This window comes from Balaenoptera physalus (genome assembly GCF_965194825.1).
Source record: "Balaenoptera physalus genome assembly, chromosome: 20".
Taxonomy (NCBI): Eukaryota; Metazoa; Chordata; class Mammalia; order Artiodactyla; family Balaenopteridae; genus Balaenoptera; species Balaenoptera physalus.
This window is the reverse complement of record NC_138901.1, coordinates 60,602,296-60,620,580: the sequence shown is the minus strand read 5'-3', so window position 1 is coordinate 60,620,580 and position 18,285 is coordinate 60,602,296. Positions and strand designations below refer to the sequence as shown.

General features: G+C 44.0%; 1 protein-coding gene across 4 annotated transcripts in view; it reads right to left on the bottom strand.

The window, feature by feature from the left end:
- The window catches only part of ARHGAP44 (Rho GTPase activating protein 44), a 490,736-nt gene that overhangs the window by 88,713 nt on the left and 383,738 nt on the right, over window positions 1-18,285 (bottom strand). For all 4 annotated transcript variants that reach the window (XM_082441382.1, XM_082441384.1, XM_082441385.1 and 1 more), the window contains 3 exons: window positions 13,291-13,367; window positions 6,512-6,623; window positions 4,314-4,390 (listed from right to left, as the gene is read on the bottom strand). In XM_082441382.1, coding sequence (XP_082297508.1) covers window positions 4,314-4,390; window positions 6,512-6,623; window positions 13,291-13,367 — 266 coding nt within the window. The remainder of the gene's footprint in view (window positions 1-4,313; window positions 4,391-6,511; window positions 6,624-13,290; window positions 13,368-18,285) is intronic.

The following is an 18,285-nucleotide window of genomic DNA, read 5'->3' as shown; positions in this document are numbered from 1 at the left end:
TTCCTCTTTATTCCCCCTCCACCCACCCCCAATTCTGTCCGGGTAGTTTAAAAACATATACCTTTCCCCTCCATTTATAAGGAATTTTACTTGTAATGGATAAGTAATCTACTTTGATATTATAAAATAGTGATAAAATGCCCCCCAAATGGTCCCTTTGTGGAGACTGAATAGCTAAATATCAAGGGAAACTTGGAAACATTTGTATAGGTAGCAACTAATTGGGAAAAGTGCCACTAATCATGAATTTCGACAAACAATAAACGCTGGAGAGGGTGTGGAGACAAGGGAATCCTTATACACTATTGGTGGGAATGTAAATTGGTATAACCACTATGGAGAACAGTATGGAGGTTCCTTAAAAAACTTAAAATAGAGCTACCATATGATCCAGCAATCCCACTCCTGGGCATATATCCAGAGAGAACCATAATCTGAAAGGACACATGCACCCCAGTGTTCATTGCAGCACTATTTACAATAGCCAAGACATGGAAGCAACCTAAATGTCCATCAACAGAGGAATGGATAAAGAAGATGTGGTATATATATACAATGGAATATTACTCAGCCATAAAAAAGAGCGAAATAATGCCATTTACAGCAAAATGGATGGACCTAGAGATTATCCTACTAAGTGAAGTAAGTCAGACAAAGAAAGACAAATATCATGTGATATCACTCATATGTGGAATCTAATTTTTAAAAAAGAAACAAATGAACTTATTTACAAAAAGGAAACAGACTTACAGGAATCAAAAACAAACTTATGGTTACCAAAGGGGAAACATGGTGGGGAGGGATAAATCAGGAGCTTGGGATGAACATACACACACTACTATATATAAGATAGATAACCAACAAGGACCTATTGTATAGCACAGGGAACTCTACTCAATATTCTGTGATAACCTATATGAAAAAATAATCTAAAAAACAATGAATATATGTGTATGTATAACTGAATCACTTTGCTGTACACCTGAAACTAACACAACATTGTAAATCAAGTATACTCCAATAAAATTAAAATATTTTTAAAAATCATGAATTTCGAGGAAGGATGCTCTTCTCATTCAGAGGCTCTATAAGTAAACTGAACAACTGTTCTGCTCTGTTAAGAGAAGAAATAAGGCTTCTTGTCCAAGAAGAGTTTGAGCTTTGAAGTTTGAAGAGAAGAAAGTTCATTTCTTCCCACTAAGGTAGCTGAGGTGACCCCATCATTCTCTGGGAAAGATGCCACCAGTCTATGATTTGGGGATGATGAAGACAGAATACAAGCTTTACGGAAAGGCTAATGGAAAGAAAAAGGCCAGAAATAAGGGTAAGATGTTTCAGAGACCAGGAGAAGGGTATAGAAGGCAAACTCAAGATCAGTTCAGGGTGACAGGAAGTCCGGAAGGAGTTTTGGAAGGAAACGGGAAAGTTGCTTTTGTGGGACATTTGTTTCATCTGACCAGTCTTCTCCACTCCTCTGCCTCTGGCATCCTCCACTCTTTGAGGTCCTGGCTCAGAAGGAGGATGTTACAAGGAAAAGATCCTAATGTCTGCAGACTGGCCAAATGGGGAAGCGGGGTGGGGCAGAGGTGGGGGCAGTGAGAACCCAACTGCTCCTCCAAGAGTAGCTGGTGACGTTTGCATTTCATTAGCACAGCATCTGGTCTTACGCTCACTGCTCCATGTTGGGAAACAGTGCTCATGCTGGCTCAGGGGGAGGGTTAGAGGAAAAGGCAAGAAGTTGGGGTGAGTTGGCTTCAGAAACAACCAAAGTTGTCAAGGGTCTAAGTTAAAGGTTAGAAGCATAAAAACTTGGAGGGGGTAGTAGATTATTTCCTTACCAAATCCCAATACACAAGAGACGATGAGATGAAGACATGAAGAAGTTTGTAAAATCATGGAAGAGAGGTCCCTGATGACACTTCTCTGTGGTTTCAGAATCTACACACCACTTGGTGTCACCATTAAAAACATAAGACAAAACTAGGTTGACCACGGCTGTCACCAGGGAGAAACTCTCTCTCCCCTAAGGGGGCTGAATGAAAATACGTAAGCGGACAAGGCAATGACAAGCTTTGGTGCTCACATCCAGCCCTCTGAGCACAAGCTCTGGGCTGGGAACGCAGGTGTTCCTTAGAGAAGCAGAGAAGAGATCTCAGAGCTAAAACCCAGGTCCTCACAGAAGGAAATGACTCCGCAAACCCAGGAGCCCGGTGTCCACTGTCACCCGGACGGTGGGACAAGCAGCATACCCGCCATCACCTTATGTGACTCCGGGATGTGGGACTTGAACACTGGGGCTACAGGACGCATTTACGTGGCGCACGGACACTGTAGGAAGTCATACCACACCATTATGCCTGATGCAACCTTCTCTCTGTTCCTCCAAGGGCCCTAGGGGGAGGGCCTCAGATCTGGGTCAGAGTAACTTCAACAACTTTCTAATCCCTCCTCCTCTTCCCTTTTCAGCAGCTGGAGACAAGCTTCAGGATCACAGCCTTCCACAGGCAACAGGACCTAAAATTTAACAGCACGAGTACTGCTTTCATCCTGTCCACGTGTACATTTACCTGGTACTTGTAGCTAAGGGCACTGCCTTGCACTTTATGGTAGTGCTGTTAAGATTTCTCTTTTAAATAGACTCATTTTGAAAAAATGTATCGACATTTCACAAGGTGTGTTGACACAGATGTCACAGATCATTCAGGTGGACTGAAGTTTGGGAAACACTAGGTGAATTAAAGAAACGCTGACGGATACACACTACCATATATACGGTGGATAAACAACATGGACCTACTGTAGAGCACAGGGAACTATGTTCAGTATCTTGTAATAAACTATAATGGAAAAGAATCTGAAAAAAATTGATAGATATAAATGTATAATTGAATTACTTTGCTGTACACCCAAAACACTGTAAATCAACTATACTGCAATAAAAAAAGAAGAAGAAAGAAACTCTGTTTCTCTGCTAATCTAGCCTGATTTATTTCTGGTCTTGGGGACTGTGCTACACTTTCTGTTGACCCAAACGCAGAATTCTGGTGCCTCAACTAGTTATAGTAGCAGCTTCCTTTTGGAAAGCTCTTGGGAAGTGCTGTGACAAACAGGATCTCATCTGACACTCCAAACAACCTCCCAGGTCAGCCCAAAAAAAATGCAAATGTTGCTACTGTCTGTGTACAGGTGAGGAGACTACTATTCTGGAAGGTTCAGTGACTTGACCAAGGTCACAGGTCTAGAGAACAGGCAGCCTGGATCTTGGACCTCATCATTCACTCCTGGTTTGGGACTCGTTATCCTATAGTTCACAGCCAAAGTATTTCCAGTTTTGTCTTTGTTTTTGTTTCTTTTTCTCAAGAAAATTAAAATAAGATGCGGAGATTCTTAAACTTGACCTACAAAGGACTGAAGGTGGAACCAAAAGGTTCCTTCCGTATTATTATTCACGAGTCTGCACTGCTTCAACGTGCACACGTACGCACACATGCCACTGTAAGAAATAAAAAGGCGTTTACACACAACCATGACTTATGACGGCCACAGTCAAAGCCACTGCAGGGCCACAGCACGCCCCTGCTGGAACAGGAACTTTCCGGTAGATTCTGGGAGGCGGGAGCAGGGGAAGAGTAGCACTGTCGGAGCTGCACTTCTCCCATAATGGTCTCAGGGTTACAGAATGGCTGCAGAAGAGACAGTCACACCATCGACCGCAGGAAAAGGAGACCGGGTCCCCAGAATCAGAAATCCTCCTCTCGTGGTAAACAGGACGACACATCACGCTACCTGCCTCTCTGATCTCTGCCCCTACCACTCCCCACTTTGTCCCTTCCGCCCCTGCCATGCTGGTCTTCATTCTGTGTCCTGAATACGTCAACCTCATTCCCATCGCAGGACCTTTGCATCTGCTGTTCCTGCTGTCATGGGCAGTTCTGCACCAGATCTTTGCATGGTTGCCTCCTTCTTATGAGATCCAGTGTCATCTCCTCAGAAAAGCCTTCTCTCATTCACCCTATCTAATGCTGCAGCCCGCTTCTCCACATCTCCTGCCAAAATTACACTGTGCTCTCTTCTTGATAGGACTTATGGCTTCTGAAACAGCCTCACGTGTGTGTTCTCTTGCCTAGATCTAACTCCCAAACCAGGTGGTAGCCTCCATGAGAGCATGGTCCCAGGACCTCCAGCGCCTGACACACGGTGGGTATAAGAAACACTCGATGAATGAAAATGCTCACACACAAAACCCTACCCCTCAAACATGATCACAGCTCCTTCAAAGAGGCAGAAATGAAAGCAAAGAAATCCCACCACACCTCGTTCGTGAAGAGTCCATGTCCAGCACCAGCTTTGCTAAATGTTTCCTCTGTTTTTGGATATTTGGGATTTCCACCTGTGGGTACAGGAGAAAAAAAACAGTTGATTTGAAGCCCAAGACAGATTCTTTTTTTTTTTAATTTTTTAAAATTGAAGTATAGTTGATTTAAAATGTTTCAGGTGTACATCAAATTGATTCAGTTATACATATATATATATATATATATATATATATATATATATATATATATATATATATATATATATTCTTTTTCAGGTTCTTTTCCATTATAGGTTATTACAAGATACTGAATATAGTTCCCTGTGCTACACAATAGGTCCTTCTTGGCTATCTCTTTTATATATGGTAGTGTGTACCTGCTAATTCCCAACTCCTAATTTATCCCTCCCTTCCCTTTCCCCTTTGGTAACCATAAGTTTGTTTTCTATGCCTGTGAGAAAAGACAGATTCTTAAAGAATTAATGATATCTTCCCAACAAGTTTGCTCGAGGTCTCCCAATCCTCATTTTCAGAGGAAATTCTTGGTTCCCTTTCCTGAGCTAAACTCTGCTCTTTCTTCACTGGAATCTCGTGGAGCCCAGACGCAAAGCGAGTCTCAGCACCCAGCTCAGACCTGCCCCCTTGAGTTCGCCTGCTGCTTTGGCTGGGACCCCAGAGCACCTTTATAACGAGCAAGAGGGCCTCTCAGGAATGCTCTAGGCTGTACCAGGATGGCATCTGAGAAGTCGAGAGCTGGCCCATATCAAAGCACCGTAACTAGAACGTTCTCCTTGAATACTTCTAAGCACTTCGGTAATTATTTACCCATTCATCTGTCCCAGAAATTGCACCAGGGGATGGGAGGTGCTGGGAGTGGTCTATAAAGGAAACCAGACATGGTCCAGGGCAAGGCTGCCCGATAAGGTAGCCTTGAGCCACCGGTGGCTACGCCATTTCAAATACAAGGGAGCGTGGACCTCCCTGGCAGTCCCGTGGTTAAGACTCCACACTTCCACTGCAGGGGGTGCAGGTTCAATCCCCGGTCGGGGAACCAAGATCCCACATGCCGCTGGGCGCGGCCAAAAATAAATAAATCAATTCAAGAGAACAAAAATTAAACAGAATTAAAACTTTAGTTGCTTCGTTGCACTAAACACGTTTCAAGAGCTCTGTAGTCACAGGTGGTTAGTGGCCACCAAACAGTGCAGACGTGGAACATCTCCATCACTACGGCACCGTGGACACTTGTACGATCGATTAAAGGGGACTGGGAGGAGGTCCAGGCTTCAGGACAAATAACATCCCCCAGTGATTTTCTTTCTTGATAAAATTTCACTTGGTTGAAGCTGGCAAAACTGTCACAGAGGCATTAAGGCTTCTTTTTAAGAAGACAGTTTTCTTTAGGGTCCTTTAAAGTAGAAAGAGAAGGGCTCTATGTAAACAGAAACAGTGAGGGGGCCTTAGAGACTCTCTTGGACACGGGTCCCCAACCCTTGTGAGTAGGGGCTGCTGTTCATTTTTTTTTTTTAAGTTTTTAATTGAAGTATAGTTGATTTACAGTGTTGTGTGAATTTCTGCTGTACAGCAAAGTGATTCAGTTATACATATATATACATTCTTTTTTTTTCATATTCTTTTCCAGTATGGTTTATCACAGGATACTGAATATAGTTCCCTGTGCTGTACAGTAGGACCCTGTTGTTTACCCATTCTATATATAATAGTTTGCATCTGCTAACCCCAAACTCCCAATCCATCCCTCCGCCTCCCCCTTGGCAACCACAAGTCTGTTCTCTATGTCTGTGAGTCTGTTCCTGTTTCGTAGCTACGTTCATTTGTGTCATATTTTAGATTCCACTGCTCATTTCACTGAAGACTTGAGATGGGTGGAGGGCAGGGGTGGAGATGGGGCAGAGATCCTGCGGGGGACGCGGTGATGCCGCCAGCCTTGCAGCTTCACCCATGGGGATGCCAGCAGAGGAGAGGGTGGGTGGGAGAAGGGGGCAGCCCGCAGCTCAAAGGGCTACCAGGCTGGGGAACCCCAGGCAGTCGGGTAGGAACGATCCCCGGTGAAACACTGTGCCACAGAGCGGGGTGAGGGGTAGAAATAGCCATGAGGCCGAAGCAGAAGGACCCCAGAGCCCACCACTCCGCCCTCCCCGCTCGCGCGGGCCCAGCCTCACTCCTGCTTCTGACCTCGGCCAGCAGGAACAGGGGCTCGATCACATCTCTCTCGACCTGCAATTCAAAATGAATCAGCTCCTGGGCCAGCTTGTCCTCCGCCTCGCCACAGAGTTTCAGCATCTTCCTGTGACAGAAGGGAAGAAAAACCATCCTGAGTACCCTGCAGAGAAAGATGTGACCCATCACCCCCCGGCCAGGTAAACACGTGCAAGATGGTGTTAATAAAGTAGTTGACTGCTGTGCCGTCCCACTGACCGACTGGCTGCATGTGGTTTCATTTCTGACACTGTCTACTTTCTGAAGGATGCTGAGTACCTACTGTGTGCCTGGCCTAAAAGGGGATTTGTGGGGAAAGTAAGAGAGATGTGGAGAGAACAGATTCACACATGCCAAATCCACAGGCTTAGAAAGAGCCAGATGCTTCTCCCTCCTGAGACCACTGGAGAAAACAGCTAAAGTCAATGTGCCAACAAACCAACATACCTTCAAACCATACCAAAACCTCAATGCCAGTGGGCTCTAACAGAAAGAAAACTCCTTCTCCCAAGCCATGAAAACTTATTTAATATAGGATGAGCGGACGATTTTCCAATGAAAAACTGGAATGGAAAACCATGTAAAAGTTTATTAATAATGAGCGAATTACATAAGACCTGAATGAGTAGAAAGTTATGCCATATTCCTAGATGGGAGAATACAGTATTTCAAAGATGTTCATTTCCCCTGAAGGGCATACAAGCAGCCCTCCCTTTTCACGGTACAATGTGACCTGAAACTCATGTAAAAAGTTTTTACAAATTAACAAAAGTATGGAAAGAGGTAATACTATTCTAAAGTTAGTATGTACTTTTCCTGTCCATATATATTTTTAAAATTAATTAATTAATTTTTATTTTTGGCTGTGTTGGGTCTTCGTTGCTGCGCATGGGCTTTCTCTAGTTGCGGCGAGCGGGGGCCACTCTTCGTTGTGGTGCGTGGGTTTCTCATTGCGGTGGCTTCTCTTGTTGCAGAGCACGGGCTCTAGGCATGCAGGCTTCAGTAGCTGTGGCACGTGGGCTCAGAAGTTGTGGCTCACAGGCTCTAGAGTGCAGGCTCAGTAGTTGTGGTGCGCGGGTTTAGCTGCTCCGCGGCATGTGGGATCTTCCAGGACCACGGCTCAATCCCGTGTCCCCTGCATTGGCAGGTGGATTCTTAACCACTGTGCCACCAGGGAAGTCCCCCTGTCCACACTTTTACACTTTTATTACATATGTATGTGTTCACATGCAATACATAATACAGCTGCTTCAGCCAGCTAAATTGCTTGCTTTTTACATTCATCATTAGGTTTCAGCTAATTCTGCATGTATATCTAGATGGATAAGCCCCAAACATAATGCTGAATGTAAAAAGCAAGTAATAGAAGAATAGGTTCAGTGTCAAACCATGGATGTAAAAGTTTTTAACTGGGTCATTTAGGGTCCCTCGTCCATGAAGTGTCTATTCGTATTTTTTGGTGATTTTTGTATTACGATCTTTTTATTTGTAGGAGTTCTTTATATACTTACAGGTATGTGTGTGGGTGTAGAGTAGATTTAAATTCTTTTTCAGATCTGCTGCAAATGTCAACTCCCAGGTTGTGGGTTTATCTCTGTATCTTTTTAATGGTGTCTTTTCTCTGATTTTTCTGGTTCTTAGCTCCCTATTTCAACGGCTGCTTCTTTTTAGAATTGTTAAGCATTCACTACTGACTCAACCATGGGAAAGGAGAATTAGCTCTTATTTACATTTCCCCTTCCTCCATTTATTTCTATCAGTAGATATTTAGTATTTACACTACCTTTTGCCTCCATCTGCTATTCGGAGCAAAGCTGGGTTGTGGACGATGATTACTGGTCCTTCCTGCACATTTATTCGTTCTCTTGGGAGTTAATAATTGCCTTATTTCGGCTTGCTTGTTTAGTTTTCTGTGTACCTGACTGCACCCCAAATCCTCTGCCGCTCTTCTTATTTGTCTCTTAAGCTACTGAACCACCCCGATGTGAATTCGTATTTCATCTTCTTGAATCAGTCTCTCCCAGACCCGTGTCCATCTGCATTGAGTTTTCCTTCTCTCTCCAGGCACGGCGGTCTTCCTGAAATCTCCCTTCACCATTTGCTGGATTCTCTCTCTCCCTGTCCTGGGCTGGAGATCCTGTTTCCTACTCCCCTACCCCTGCCTGTCTCGGTCACTGCCTCACTGTGGGCCCACCACACATCGGCTTTCTGAGAAAGTGTGTGGGAAGTCCATTTTTTGAGACCCTGCGTGTCACAACTTCTCTTTACCCTCAGGCTGAATGAAAGTTAGACAGGAGACTATATTCTGTGCTTCACATTCCCCCAGAATTGTGAAGGCATTGTTCAATAATCTTCTAGCTTCGGGCTTCCCAGATGGCTCAGTGGTTGAGAATCCACCTGCCAGTGCAGGGGACACGGGTTCAAGCCCTGGTCTGGGAAGATCCCACATGCCGCGGAGCAGCTAAGCCCATGCGCCACAACTACTGAGCCTGCGCTCTAGAGCCCACGAGCCACAACTACTGAAGCCTGCGCGCCACAACTACTGAAGCCTGTGCACCTAGAGCCCGTGCTCCGCAACAAGAGAAGCCACCACAATGAGAAGCCCGCACACTGCAACGAAGAGTAGCCCCCGCTCACCCCAACTAGAGAAAGCCCGTGAGCAGCAACGAAGACCTAACACAGCCAATCAATCAATCAATCAATCAATTTATTTAAAAAAATAATAATAATCTTCCAGTTTCCACTATTGCTTTTGATAAGGCCGGAAGAATTCAGATTCCTGACCCCTCGTATATGACAATGTTTTCTCTAGAAGGCGTAGAATTTTTTATTTGTCACTAGTACTCACTACTGGTGAGTCCTGGCATAGGTTTAATTTTTCCTATTGTATTAGGAGAACAGTGGGCCCTTTCAATATAGAAACTCACATCCTTCACTTCTGGAAAATATCTTTGGATTATTTTTTAAACTATAATTATGATTTCTTCCTCTCCTCTTCTTGCAATTCCTGTTATTCAGGCCTAAGACTTCCTGGATTGGTGCTCTATTCTTCTAACCTCTCTATTTTCCGTGTCCTTGTCTTTTGCTCTCTTTTCTGGATGATTTCAACTTTATCTTCCAAACCTTCTACTGAGAAGGTCATATTTTTCATTTCTGTGAGTTTGCTTTTGATCTCTGAATATTTCTTTCCTGTAAGTACTTCTTAATTAACGTCCTCTGAATATTTCTTTCTTGTATTTCTTAATTAACGTCCTGTTTTTTATTTCATGGACACATTATCTTCTCTTATCTCTCGAAAATCTAAGTACCTTACTGACTGCTACCCCTACACTCCACTGGGCCCGGTGCCCCCAGTCTCGGGATGCTCTGTTTTACCCTCCCCAGAGGAAAAAGCTCCAGACTTTTGCTGGGCTTGGGGGCAAGGGGATGAGAGTCTCCCAGCGGTGTGGATAAGAGCTGGGTCTGAGTGATCCAAATAGCACCTGAGTAGCTTTCAACCCCCATTTGTGATTTTCATCACCACCTCCCTGCAACGACCCACTGTTCCTGAGATCCCTGGGGCCACCAATTCCTGAGCCGTGTCAGCATTTCATGGTATAAACATCTCAGCTCTCTGCACATCTACTTCTGGCTTGGGAGTCAGCTTTCTGGGACGTGCTTAGTCAGGTCCCAGTCAATCATATGCTTTACAAAACCCTCTTGTCTTCTCTCCTGTTTTTTCCTGCCTTTGTGGGTTTATGTCTTTTCAGAAAAAAAAACCCTGGATTATAGCCTGTTTTGGAAGGGAACAAAAATTAGATATGTGTGTTCACTGTCATCTTTACCTGGTGTCCTCCATCCCTTACTTTCAACCTTGCTGTGTCACGTTTCAGGCAAGTCTCTCAGAAAGAACATACTGATACAACGGGATTCCACGTTTACCCACCTGAGAATCTGTATATTATAAACAGTTGAGTTTATTCCATTTGCTGTGTAAGATTTACAGGCATAGAGGCAGTAATTGTTATTACCTTCATTTTTCTGTTTTCTACTTGTTATGCTTTTCTTTGCTGACCTTTTTTTCTTTTAGTCCATTCTGTGGGCTTTTTTTTCTATTTTGTTTATTCCTCTCTCCATCCTCCACCTAGTTTTGAAGTTACACGTTCTATTACTTTTCTTCTTGTGGTCGTTCTTACCTTTCTAACATGCACACTTCACTTTAAATTTAAATGCAATATCTCTATCCTCCTTTCATACAAGAGCTTGAAACACTGATGCCCTTTCCAAAGCTCCCTACCATTATTTTCTAGTATTTTAGTTTTCCTTTGCTTTAACTGCCCCCCGCCCCCCAGATTATTATTATATTGCTATTTCTTAATTCAATGTTTATTTATATTTCTTTACACTGAAGGGTAGCAGGATACACCTCCCCAAAGTATGCCACTTTGGCATAAGGATTAGTTTGAACTGAAGGCAATGGAGAAGAAGCAGACACAAAAAAAGCTCTCCACCCTTCCCCTATTTGCCTAAAAGCAGGACATGAATTTGTCAAGGTGTCCCCCTCCCCTCTCCACCAGGAAAGATAGATGTTAATCACCAGAGATAATTCTAGACCCTTATCAGCCCAGAGACGGCACCAGTGGACTCTACATTACAAACCTTACCAACTAACCCTTATCGTCTACTAGTCCCTCCTTTACTTACCTTCCTACAATTCGTTGCCATAGAAACTAACTAACATTTTTTCCTCTGTCTTATTTGTCACTTCTCTAAAAATCACTGTTCTTTGGTTTAAAATGCTATATAAGCCCAAGTTCCAGCCACCCCTTTGAGTTACTCATCACCGAGTTCTGCCATGTGTACGCACTGCACGTTAATCAAATGTGTATGCTATTCTCTTATTAATCTGTTTTTTGTCAATTTAATTTGCAGGGCCCTGTGAACGAACCTAAGATGGGAGGAGAGAAAAAGTCCCTTACACCACATTCACTATTTTTTTTTTTTTTAAAGGTTTTTTGTTTTCTGGTTCTTTTTTTTATAGCCACACTGCACAGCTTGCGGGACCTTAGTTCCCCCACCAGGGACTGAACCCGGGCCCTCAGAGTAAAAGCGCTGAGTCCTAACCACTGGACCACCAGGGAATTCCCACACTACTTTTTTTTTTTTTCCACACTTTTTTTTTTTTTTTAAGTTTTTTTTTTTGATGGGGACCATGTTTAAAGTCTTTATTGAATCTGTTACAATATTGTTTCTGTTTTATGTTTTGGTCTCTTGGCTGCGAGGCATGTGGGATCTTAGCTCCCTGACCAGGGATCGAACCCACGCCCCCTGCATTGGAAGGTAGAGTCTTAACCACTGGACCACGAGGGAAGTCCCACTACTGTTTTTTAAAAATGTTATCTTGTTACCTGCATTTCATTCTTTTCTTCTGGACATAATCTACTTCACACATCCTTAACTAGTTTTTCAGTGAGAACACGCAAGTAGTAACTTCTCTAAATCTGTGCCTGAAAATATGTTTATTTTCCCCTTATTCTTGAATAAAGATTTAGTCTATCACTGAATCTAGATATCTTACATTTTCACTCACTACTTGAAGATACTCCTCCATTATTTCCTGGCATTTATTGCGGCTCCTGAATAGTCTGTTATCAGTCTAATTGCTCTTTTATACACAATCATCTCTTTCTCTGGTTGACCTTAAATTTCTTTTTTATTAATAGTGTGTAGTTTTATGACGATGTGTCCAGGGATGGATTTCTTTTGGTTGATCTCAATCAGGACTTCTGGTGCTTCTTAAATCTAAAGACTCATGTCTGTATTCAAATCTAGAAAAGGAAAATTCAACCATAAACTTCCCTTTCTACTTTCTTCTTCAGGAGCGACTGCTACACATAATGCTGTATCTTTACATCCTGCCATCTGAGTCTCTCCATTTAATGCTGCCTGTAGCCTTACCTCTTGTACTTTATTCTGTAAATTCTAAACTCCAGATCTCTTTTAAGTTCACCAATTTCCGTATCTGTGCGCAACTTCCAGTTTCTCTCAAGTAAATTTTTAAATTATAATAAATATAATTTGAATTCTTAAAAGTTCTATTTGGTTTTTCTTTGGTCCTGCCTCTTCTTTTTTCACCCCTAGTGTGTTTTGTCTTTATTAAATTTTTAAATTTCATTTTAAACATAATTACTGTCCATTTCCCTTCAGGTTGTCCATTATTTTTAGTTTTCAGGGTCTGATTCTCTCACCAACTGTGCCCGCTGACCCTCTCTCATGATGATTCTATATTTAGTTTGTTTTTATTGTGAGCTCGAAATCAGCAAGGGTTGTTCTTCTGGGAATCCTATAAGTTCTGACACCTGACACGGAGAGATTTCATATTTGCTTCTGCTGGAGCCCAAGGGATTTCAAGCGTCCTTCAACAGCCTTCCCCACACCCCCCTCCAGCCTGCGGGATGCAGTATCTTAGTTCCCCTACCAGGGATGGAACCCGTGTCCCCTGCGGTGCAAGTGCAGAGTCCTAACCACTGGACCGCCAGGGAAGTCCCAACATTTTCATGTTAATTTCTCCCCTTGGGAGCTGCCGCCTGCACAGACACTATGACTCCTGGACCTGGGGGCTCAATGTCTCACTGGCAACCTTTCCTTCTTCCCCGTCCAGGCTCCAGCCAGACCACAGGTGCCCTCACTACCTCCGCGAGGGCTGTCAGTCCCCTTGTAAGGATGGGGACGACTCACTTATATTCAGCACAAACCCATACGTGGAACTGCCTTACCCAAGAAGCGTGTCATCTCCCAGCACAGCTGATCCTTCCACCAGACACTGAGCCAGTGTGGTCAAAGGCAACTTTTTCTGAAAAGGAAGAAAACGTGGTAATGAAAACTACTTCAACAGCCACCCACTTACACTAAAATAGCAAGGAGTCAAATCCTTGCCTAGACATTACATTAGCTAAGAAACAAACAGACTTTAAAATATGAATAAAACCTAAAAATTCAGAGGATACAATGGTGGGTTAGACTCAGAGATGTCAAAATTCAGAAAATTAAAACGATTAAATTTGCTAAGTTGGAAAATAAGGCTAAGGTTTACATGCTGCATTTTTAATTTAATTTAATTTTATTTTCATTTTGTTTCATTTCATTTCATTTTTTGGCTGCGCTGTGCAGCTTGCGGGAATTTAGTTCCCCAACCGGGGATTGAACCTGGACCACGGCAGTGAAAGCATGAAGTCCTAACCACTGGACTGTCAGGGAATTCCCTACATGCTGCATTTTAAAATAAAGTAGAATAGCAGAGGGAAAAAAGAGAAGATTTCAAACTTATGCTAAAGATTTGAGCCATGCCTTAATTTCTAAAAATCATCTCTCTCGAGAAGTATACTAGCCCCATTTTATAAATAAGGCACCTTATGGTCAAGGAAGAGAGAGAAAAATGTTCACACAGAATTACAATGCAAACAAAATAATCATCAAAATAAGGCATACTCCAAAGAAGATATAAAATGGCCAATGGGCACATGAAAAGATGCTTAACATCATTAGTCATTAAGGAAACCCAAATCAAAGCTGCAATGAGATACCACCTCACACCCACTAGGATGGCTATCATAATATTAATAATTTATATTTTAAATACAAAAAATAAATATTGGTGAGCATGTGGAGATATTGGAACCTTCATGCTTTGCCAGTAGAGATGTAAAATGGTCCAGCACTGTAGAAAAGTTTGGCAGCATTTCAAGAAGTTAAACAAAATTACCATATGGCCCAGCGACTCCACTCTTGGGTATGTACTCAAAGTAATTTGAAACAGATGGCTGAACAAAAACATGTGCATGATGCGAAAAGCAGCCCAATTCACAATAGCCAGAAGGTGGAAACAGCAAAAACATCCATCAATGGATGAGTGAATAAACACAATGTGGTCTATCCATGCAACGGAATATTATGCAGCCATAAAAACGGAATGAACTCCTGACACAGATTACAACATGGATGAACCTTGAAGGCATCACAATAAGTGAGATAAGCCAGGCACAAATGGGCACATAATGTACAATTCTATTTATATAAGATATCCAGAGTAAACAAATCCATAGGGACAGAAGGTAGATTCATGGTTGCCAAGAGCTGGGGGGAGGGAGAAAGGGGAATGACTGATTAATGAGTACGGGATTTCCTTTCGGGGTGATGGAAATGTCCTGGAAGCAGATCATGGTGGTAGTTGCACAATATTGTGACTGTACTAAACGTCCTTGAATTGTACCCTTTAAAACAGCTAAAGTGGTAAGCTTTATGTTATGTGGGAAGAGAGGGAGGGAGGGAAGGAAAGAAGGAGGGAGGGAGGTGGGCAGGCAGAAGGACCACAGCATGATCCATCTTCCCTCCTTAAGTGTCAACAAGCCCTCTCCTTCCTGAGCTGAAACCACCCAGCACACATGGAGAACAACAAGGTAAGAACAGCTAGATATCTGGGACTTCCCTGTTGGTCCAGTGGTTAGGACTCCACGCTTCCACTCCAGGGGACACGGGTTCGATCCCTGGTCAGGGTACTAAGATCTCACATGCCGCACAGCGCGGCCAAAAAATTCAAAAAAGAACAGCTAGATATCCTCGGGTCTTCCAGTCCCCACTGCCACACAGACAAATCTTCAAACAGAAAGTGATGGAGCCCCTCCCAGCCCAGAATCTCCTGTCTTAGCACCCAGAGACCCTCAGCTGTAACTCGCTTACTCCCCAGCATGAATGGGGTGCCTACCTGGGAACCACACCCATGGTGACCGAGACCAGACACTGCTCTCATGGAACGTACATCCCAGGGCAGGGAGACAGGCACTAAAGACACACACTTTGAAGGAGACCCTTGCGAGAGCTGGAAGTGCCATGGGAACAGCAGAAAGCAGGACGGTGGGCAGAGTGGGCAGCTGTGGGGGGGCGGCGGTGAGGAGAAAAGACTCCCCCCCCCCGAGGGGGGACATTTAAGAAGCAACCTGAAGGGAGAGAAAGTCAGCCATACCCTCCAGATGACCTGGGAAGGAACATTCCGGGCAGAGGAATTGCAGGTGCAAAGGCCCAGAGGTGGGCTAGCTAGCCGGCTCAGCATCCCCAGCAGACCAGCGTGGCTGGAGCACAGTGTGTGATGGGGGAGAGGTTGGGGCAGGGGGCGGAGGCGAGATGGTGCGGGCCCTCGTCAGCCAGAGGCAGGCACTGGGGTTTCATTCTAGGGGCACTTGGGGACCATTGAGGGCTTGTTTAAGAACAACATGATCGGATTAAAATAACTCAGTCCTGAGACAGGCAACTGGAGGACTTGAGAGAGGTACCAAGCTGGAGGTAGAGTTTTAGGAATCTGGTTTGAACATCCCCAGGAGACCCATGGGCTCTAGGTATCTCCGGGGAAGGTCACAGGAGGTAGACCAACCCCCAAGAGTGGTATGGAAGTTCCTAGGGTTCCTGGGGTTAGTCCAGGTGGAGGGGAGCCCAGGACACCAGGTGTCCTCAACGGGTCTAAAATATAACCCCCTCCCTGCCCTTAGACACGTCCACTCCACAGAGGTCAGATCCCTTTCACTCGAGTAATAATCTTGCTACCCCATCATTTCACATAAAATGGGACATTCTTCTTGGTAAAAACGAGACCAGGCAACTAAGTACTAATATATCCAAATTCAAACACCACTTTCTAGTTGTCCTACAAAGCTATTAGGTCCAGGTTTCTAGAGACTTAATTAAAGGCAGAGGAACAGTATCTTCGGAGAGCATCTGCTCCCACCCTCACCTTTCAAAAAAAAGTTACTTAAAGCACATTTTAGAAAAATGTCTAAAATGGTTAAAAAAGAAAAGGAGTTGTGCAGGTATAACATTTGTTACGCTCAGAGAAAAAGGATGGACTAAGGTATTAGAGTTCTTGACCAGGGGTAATTTTTGTCCCCCCCCGGGACATTTGGCAAAGTCTGGAGGTGTATGTGATTGTCACGATGTGGGGAACATCCCTGGCATCTAGTGGGTAGAGGCCGGGGATGCTGTTACACATCCTACAATGCATCAGAAAGCCCCCTGGAAACAAATAGCCCCCCTATAATCAAAGGCGGGCGAATAGAAGAAGTTAATGGACTGCAACTCACTACAGACTACAAATTATTTCTATTTCTAAAGAAATGCTCTGAGACAAAGGAAAAGTTGAGGGCTCAGTAGACGCGGGGTACTGTGCTGATTTATTTACCCTAACGCCTACCCGTGACTGAGGTATTCTTTGCTCTCTCCTCCACACTCTGCTCACCCCCACTTCACGTAGAAGGATACTGAATCTCTGAAGGATTCAATTGCCCACATGTCCAGAAAAGCTGCCAAAATGTGTTTCTCTTGCAGACGAGGGTCTAGGCTGAGAGAATCACCCACTATTCCGGGGACCATTAGCGCCCAGGTAAAGAGACCTTACTTAGCAAGCTTCACCCTGACCAGTGGTTTTCCGGGTCAAAGAGAAGCTATCCCTGATTCTAGTGCGCCGAGAGATCCTTAAGAGCTGAGGGAAGGGGAGACAGAACGTCCAGGGTTTGGAAGTAGTCGATCTGACTTGTCTGAGATGAGTGCCCTCTCTAAAATTATCTTCATCAGCAGCACAGCTTGTAGGATGACTCAAGAGACAGAAAGTCTTATTCTAATATCCACTCTGTTTCCTAAACATACACACACGCACACACGCCCCTCCATCTCTGAAAATGGCTGTCTACTGTCCGCTAATGCAGGCAGACTTGCTCCTTGGGGCTCAGCAGTTCTCAGTGGTGATTTTGGACTAACGGCGGGGCCCTAATGACAGCAGCAGTTTCTATTTCTTTACTATGTATTCATGTCAAGCACTGTGCTAGGCATTTACATGCATTCCCTCACTTAACTCTCAAACCCTACTGGGTAGGAATTCATTGTTATGACTGTTTTCCAAGGGAAGAAACCAAGGCATATAGAGGTAATTGACTTGCCCACTGTCAGGCAAAATTAGGAAGCAGAAGAGCTGGGCTTCCACCTTGGAGAGTCAGATCCCAGCACTTAAACTCAGAGCCATCACGCTAAATCGATTCCGTAAAGAATAGGAACGAGTCAAACTGGCACGATGCCCTGGGCAGGTTCTGTGCCTAAAATAGGCATGGGCCATCCAGTCGTGACACGTCTATTTTTAGCGCTGCCTACATGTGGCAGGCCCCGTTCTAGGCATTGAGAATGCAGCCGTGATGGGAAGACAAGATCCCTGCTCCCGTGTAGCTCACATACTGGTGATGGGAACAGACACAGCAGCAATTGAATGAGCAGGATGATTTTAGAGGCTAACACATGCTATGAAGAACATGAAACAGGGGGATGTGACTGGGGGAAGGAGGGAGCACACACATCCGGTGGTAAGAGAAGCTGCACCGAGATGGTGACATCTGAACTGAGAATCAAACAGTAAGAAGTTACTGGTGTGACTATTCACAACAGCGAAGACATGGAAACAACCTAAATGTCCATCCACAGACGCGTGGATAAAGAAGGTCTGGTGTGTATACATATACACAATGGAATACTACGCAGCCATAGAAAAGAAGGGAATCATGCCATTTCCAGCAACATGGATGGACCTAGAGATTATCATATTAAGTGAAGTAAGTCAGACAGAGAAAGACAAATACCATATGACATCACTTATATGTGGAATCTAAAATATTACACAAATGAACTTATCTATGAAACAGAAACAGACTCACACAGAGAAAAGACTTGTGGTTGCCAAGTGA